Source organism: Andrographis paniculata, unplaced genomic scaffold (assembly GCF_009805555.1).
Source record: "Andrographis paniculata isolate CXL003 unplaced genomic scaffold, ASM980555v1 Contig38END, whole genome shotgun sequence".
Taxonomy (NCBI): Eukaryota; Viridiplantae; Streptophyta; class Magnoliopsida; order Lamiales; family Acanthaceae; genus Andrographis; species Andrographis paniculata.
Genome location: NW_026137571.1, coordinates 3,544,208 through 3,550,207, shown reverse-complemented (window position 1 = coordinate 3,550,207; position 6,000 = coordinate 3,544,208). Strand labels below are relative to the sequence as shown.

General features: G+C 41.0%; 1 protein-coding gene across 2 annotated transcripts; it reads left to right on the top strand.

Moving 5' to 3' along the window:
- Positions 1 to 1,216: 1,216 nt before the first annotated feature.
- Positions 1,217 to 4,686, top strand: LOC127250808 (uncharacterized). Of its 2 annotated transcripts, none has more exons than XM_051274234.1 (11): positions 1,217 to 1,542; positions 1,629 to 1,866; positions 1,967 to 2,208; positions 2,319 to 2,525; positions 2,609 to 2,698; positions 2,808 to 2,906; positions 3,016 to 3,312; positions 3,407 to 3,469; positions 3,580 to 3,664; positions 4,133 to 4,272; positions 4,363 to 4,686. In XM_051274234.1, the coding sequence occupies exons 1-11, from the start codon at positions 1,228 to 1,230 to the stop codon at positions 4,378 to 4,380; spliced, it is 1,794 nt and encodes a 597-aa protein (XP_051130191.1). In that variant the 5' UTR covers positions 1,217 to 1,227; the 3' UTR covers positions 4,381 to 4,686. The 2 variants fall into 2 exon arrangements, with proteins under 2 accessions (XP_051130191.1, XP_051130190.1); XM_051274233.1 differs by having other exon boundaries at positions 3,004 to 3,312.
- The last annotated feature ends 1,314 nt before the right edge of the window (positions 4,687 to 6,000 follow it).

Here is a 6,000-nt window from a genome sequence, read left to right as displayed (position 1 = left end):
GGGTCTGATCTGCTGTAGGTTTTCCTTAGGGTGTTATACAGTTTCAGCGGAGCCATCATCACATAATACTAAAAGTGGTATATATGGTTCTAATTCAATCCTAAAAGAGGGAATGCATATTGTGAATTATTGCATGTTTAATTAATGTAGTACTTTGCGCATTTTTCATTGAAAATTAGTGCATGTTTAACTTATGTTTTTTTATAGGAAGTGAACGTATGTCAACGCAGGCGTGCTGTGCTCATTCAGGATACCTAGCTTTGAGTTTAACAAAAGGTCTGCTTTATTTTTTATGCTATGCCACTGTGTAGCAACTTTTCTGTGATGTATGTTTATTGGGTGGGTGGTGCAATGAAGTGTTAAGTGCATTCCTACGAATCTAAAATATTTTTTTCCCATCAGATTTCAGAATTATTTCATATTTGTTTTAAAGGGTTTCTACTAGAGGTGTAATCAACATATAGAGGACCCAGGTTCCTTGTCGGCATGATTGAAAAACATCATCACTATGAATTCTATCCTACAGCACGGGAAACTCTCTTCATCGATCTGCACCAACTGAATAACATATTCAATTTCATTATTTCAAAACACATTTGTGCATTGACAATTAACTCAAAGTGCATGCTTAATGAATTTCCTTTGTCGGAACCAATACCATTTTTTTTGTAACTTGGTTGTATGCGTCGATTTGTCGGAAGCAACACCATTTGGGCTATTTTAACTGAAAATGAGTGCATATTTAACTTGTGTTTTTTTACAGGATACTAAATTGTGGAGACAAAAGTGTGCAGTGTGAATTCAGGATAAGCAACATTGAGTTTAACGGAAGGTCGGATTTCTTTTTAATGCATTTCCACAGTGCAAAGCTTCTAAGTGTTCTATGTTTTCTCGAGTGGTGGTGTAGTTAAGTGTTATGTGCATTCCCACAAACCTGCTTTACTCTTTAGACATCAGATTTGAGCATTTTTTTCATATTCGTACAAAAGGGCAAGGAAAAATTTAGAATAGTAGGAAATTTTTCTTGACCCAAGTAGGGTATGGATAATTCTTGCTGCTCTAGTATCTAGAGATGACGCTCAGAATTTTTGGCGGAGCGTAGACATCATTTAATTCTCATTAAATGGCATCCATAAAAGGTTCTAAAGTGGAGATAATGGCTGATTTTAAACCATGGGCCTTAATGTTGTGATTTTAAAAGGTTCTAACACTGGTGTCTTGCAGGTTATGGGCAAATCTCAACGTGCTGCCGTTGGAGGGTCACAGGATCCGGCAGTCTCTCCCGCAAGACGTTTTACCCGGGCATCCGCACGTAACAGCCCCCTAGAGGCAACTCATCCCGCAAGCAGGAATCCATCGCCCATCCGCAATCCCACAAAGAAAGTGACAAAACGGAAGGGATCTCGGGTCTCGCCACTGCTCCAGCGACTCCGGTCCATCACATCAGAGTGGGAGAAAGAGCGCGATGCTCGTCGTCAAAGCATGAAGCCAACATCTTCCACTCGAAGGGCAGTGCTTCAGGATTCAGAGGGCCCTTTGGAGGTAATGTGGTTCCTTTGCCGAAAGCATGTCCTTATTTGAACTCTCAGTATAACACTATAATAGGCTGACACTGTTAACCCCAACAGGAACATGATGATAGGGATGTTCCATCACTTTTTGATCCGACGGCACTGACACAGGATGACGATGATACAATCCCCCCCACACAAGCAGATGACGAGACACTTCCGCCGACGCAGGACATGGAGACTGCAGAGAGTGATATGCCACTCTTGGATGAAGGGCCAGGCTCCGACCCCACTCTGATGACAGGAACAGAGGCGGGCAATATGGCACCATTGGACGAGATGACATCGCACGACGGTTTGGAAATTAGCCTTCAAAGATTACCGATTACATTTAGTGACTTCATATTTTGCATGTAATATCCTTATTAGAACATGTAATCTCCTGTTTGTGTCAGCTGGTTCGTCAAAGAAAAAGCAGGGGAGAGGGGCGGCACGAATGCCGCGTGGATGGGGAAAAGATCACAGGATGCTTGTATTCACATCGCCGGATGGTAAAAGCATCGTCGGACCCGACGTAAACGAGTACAAGACAGCCATTGGGGTCATTGCACGCAACGGAGCTCGACTTCCTCTACATTACCCCACGTTCGCTGAGATACCGGAGACGAAAAGACAGGGTGCATGGATGGAGGTTCAGGTGATGCAAACTTCATTAAATTGAAAGTTCTTTTATTTCATATAGATTCTTATATATGGCCCTACCATCTTCTCCGGACCTGGTGGAAACCGTGTGAAACGGCATTCCAGAGTAACAGCGGATTACCAGACTCAGCGGAGAAAGTGGTCTTGGCTGACCTAAGGGAAGTTTGGAGGCACTGGAAATACAGCATCAAATCAACTTACTTCAATCCGATCGAGGACGATGAAGAAGCACTGAAGAAGGTTCCCTCAAGCAGGATTGTGCCCGATCAGTGGCCGAAGTTGGTTGAGTATTGGCGCGACGAGAAGGTGAAGGTACGCATAGGGACATGCCAAATTAATATACGTTAAATCTGCACGGGCATGGACTGAGAACTAAATAACTTTGATTGACGTAGCTTCAATCCAAGAAAAATGCGTCGAACGTAGCGAAAAGAAGCTTTCCACATCGTACTGGGCGGAAGTCATTCACGACTCTGGCAGAGGAGGTACCTTTTATTACAATTAAGTAATTAGTCATGTCATGCTCCATCCCCCTATTTTCCTCTCCTGTATTTCATTATGTTTTCGATGACAGAAGGCCTTGTATTGCTGCAGATCAAGGCAAAGGGGAAGGACCCCGACAATCTGGAGATTTGGATTTCCAGTCGCACACAAGGCAAGGGAAAGGATGACCAAGAAACCGAGGAGATATTGGTAGAATAAATTCGTTCCCAACTTAGTTACAATTCAGTCAGTATTTACATCTCTAACAACAAGAGCAAGTTCGGCCTCACTTAAATCTTTCCTGTAGACTTATTTACAGAATGAGCTAAACAAGGTTCCCCCTGAAGGGCGGACTCCCTCTGTTCGGGAGACTCTGTACCGACGGGCCCTTGGGGGAAAGATTAAGAAGCGGTCAAAGGTCGACAGTGCGGCAACTTCAGCTCATCCCCGCAGCGAGTCATCTGGTTTAACAGACAGTGTAGCATTCCAGCATGGGTGGGAACAACTACAGAATGGAATAGAGGAGCTGAAGGCAATGATGGATGAGTTCAAAACCATCAAGGCTGATGTGTATGCATTCATGCACAGAAACTCCGGAGCGGTTACTGGCCAGGCAGTAAGTATTCATAATCCCTGACCTGTTTGGTATGAGTATCCCATGAGATTTGGATGGCGAAGGAATTTACCATCCTCGGCATGTTATATGATAGGGCACATCTCGTATTGATTCAGTCCCTGAGATTCCCAGGCCTGTGTCCGAGCCAAGCATGACGGTATGATTCCGTGACGCCCTGGAGTTTCTTAGAAATCAGTGCAGTGTCTAATTTAGGCTACTCTTGACTGCGTACTACCTTATCCAACTCATATGCCCTGTCTGTTGTAGGTCGGCACACATGTGCTTCTATTATCCCGCACCGGTGAGAAAAAAGTTGTTGCAGAGGGACTTCTGCTCTGCCCCCCTGGGCCAGGTTGGTCCGGTATCTTTGAGGATGTTTAATTAAACTTTTAATATGCCTCAGCGAGATATCGTAGGTTTTCGTGACTGTTCAGGCCTCATATTGCGTATTAGCATGGATTCACTAAGTGTAGAAGTATACAATGATACGATCCGTGGATTTCCAAAGCGATGTAGACTGTTAATGTAGGGGTGGTAAAATAACTGCTATTATGACGACCCATGTTTATTGAAGGATGTTTGGTTTAAAGATCAAGCTGCAATTACATAGGAAATTAGGGTATAATGTGCTTCGCTACCTAACTCATGAATGTAATACCATGTACTGTACGACATGTCTGAATGTACGTACTCCTCTTGTTCTAGTTCCAAAGTATTACACTTATAATGTCTGTGTTATGACATGTTATATATACAGTTCGAACGTCTGTTGATATATATGCTTGAATGTAATCAAAAATTGCTCTTGTGAATGCTGTAGGTGACACACTTTCCTTGGTCAAGGTCTTCGTGACATCCGCGTCAGTCCCGGACACACCCCTTATTTTGCCGACCATTTCTGGGGCGACTACCCTTCGCGATGTCGTCGGCGAAGATCCTATTGAGTGGAGCTACAACGACGTAAGGATCTACTTTAATACCTTTCTTGTATTGCCTTCCGAAATTTATAAGAAGTATGACTTAAAGTAATCTCTGTGTTGGCAATTGCAGCTCATGCGCCGGGCTTGAAATGTTGGTACCGATACACCCATGTTAATTGCCCCGTTTGTCATATGGATTGAATGTCGAACCTGTCTTTGGATGGATTGTGTTGAGTTTTTGTTGAACTATGTCTGGAATTGATGCGTAGACCTTTGTGGTTTGAATTCGTTTGGTGAAAAATGTGCCTAATGGGATTGATGGATAACCGTATTTGCTTATTGCGTTGTTTACTTCTGTTTGAACTGTTAAGCACGTTTTGCGGAACAGGTTGTTGATGTGTAGATACTAGTAGGCTTGTTCTATGGGTTGCTTTACTTTGTTGGTAGGTATGGAATTCAGATTTTAGTATGAATTAATGTTTGCGCGGGGCGTAATGATGATGATGTTTATAGCAATCTTTGTATTCGTAATTTATTTTCGTATCATACGCATCACAGCAGGTCCATTTGTTACGAACAATTTCAATTGCAGCGTACCCCCTGTTTTTCACAATACGCTATTTTTCCGTAACAAAAGGCCAGAAAATTGTTACAAAAAGTGGTCTTTGGATATTTGTTGTTACAGACGGTTTCGTGACTATAAGTAGGTAATATTTTTTTTACGGGGTTCAATGCCGTTACAAATAGTCGTAACAAAAACCAAGTTCTGACAACCGGTCAATGGAAAACACTTGTAACGCGAGGAACTTCCGTAACAAATACCGTAACTAAAAGTCCTGCCACACGCGCGGAAGGATCTACCTTTCGTTACGAGAGAAAATTCGTAACAAACATCGTAACAAATACCATACTTCAGGGAGCGTTGACCGATCGTAATAGTTACGAAAAGTGGCGTGGCAAAAAACATTCGTTACGCGAGTACACATTACGGAAAAAAGTCGTAACAAAGGCGTAGCAAATACGCAAATTGCACGAAATATGGCTTTTTGTTACGATTTTCCGGCCGTAATAGAAAACAGTTTTTTTGGTAGTGAAAGTAATAATGATTTGTTTGTGTTATGTATGCAAATTTTACTGTTCATCATAATTGTTGTACTTTCGTTGCTTGCCGTTACCAATATTTGGGCCAAGAATGAATGGAATGGGTCAGCTATATATATATATATATATATAGTGTCACTGTACCAACTTGCTAATATCAATGAAATTTCAACACCCTGTTTGATAATATTATGGTTGTATGGTTGTTATTTTAGTATTTTAGGAATGGTAGAATTTTTATTGTTAATTATTGTAAATTATGAAGTATCTTGGATGTAATTTTTATTATTTTTTAAACATTGTCAGAAAAATAATATTGTATTCTTCTTGTAAAACACAGGTATAAAAATTCTTGTTGAGACTAGTATGGTAGATAAAAGAACAAACAGTATAAATCAGTCGGCTGTGAATTTATTCCTTAATATTTTTAAGATTTATCGAACAAATTTTGTATAAAAAATACGGCGAAATCGAATAAATGCAAACAACTTAATACCAAAACGGAAAAAGAAATCACAATTAAACAAAAGCATATTAATTTCTGAAAATTAAAACAAAACCAACAGCCCTAATGTTAAATTAAAGAAAGGCAAGACTTTCCTGCTCGTTCAATTCGAAATTGGGAATTGCACTACTCTTTCTTTTTATATCAGATTTTGATGGAGGA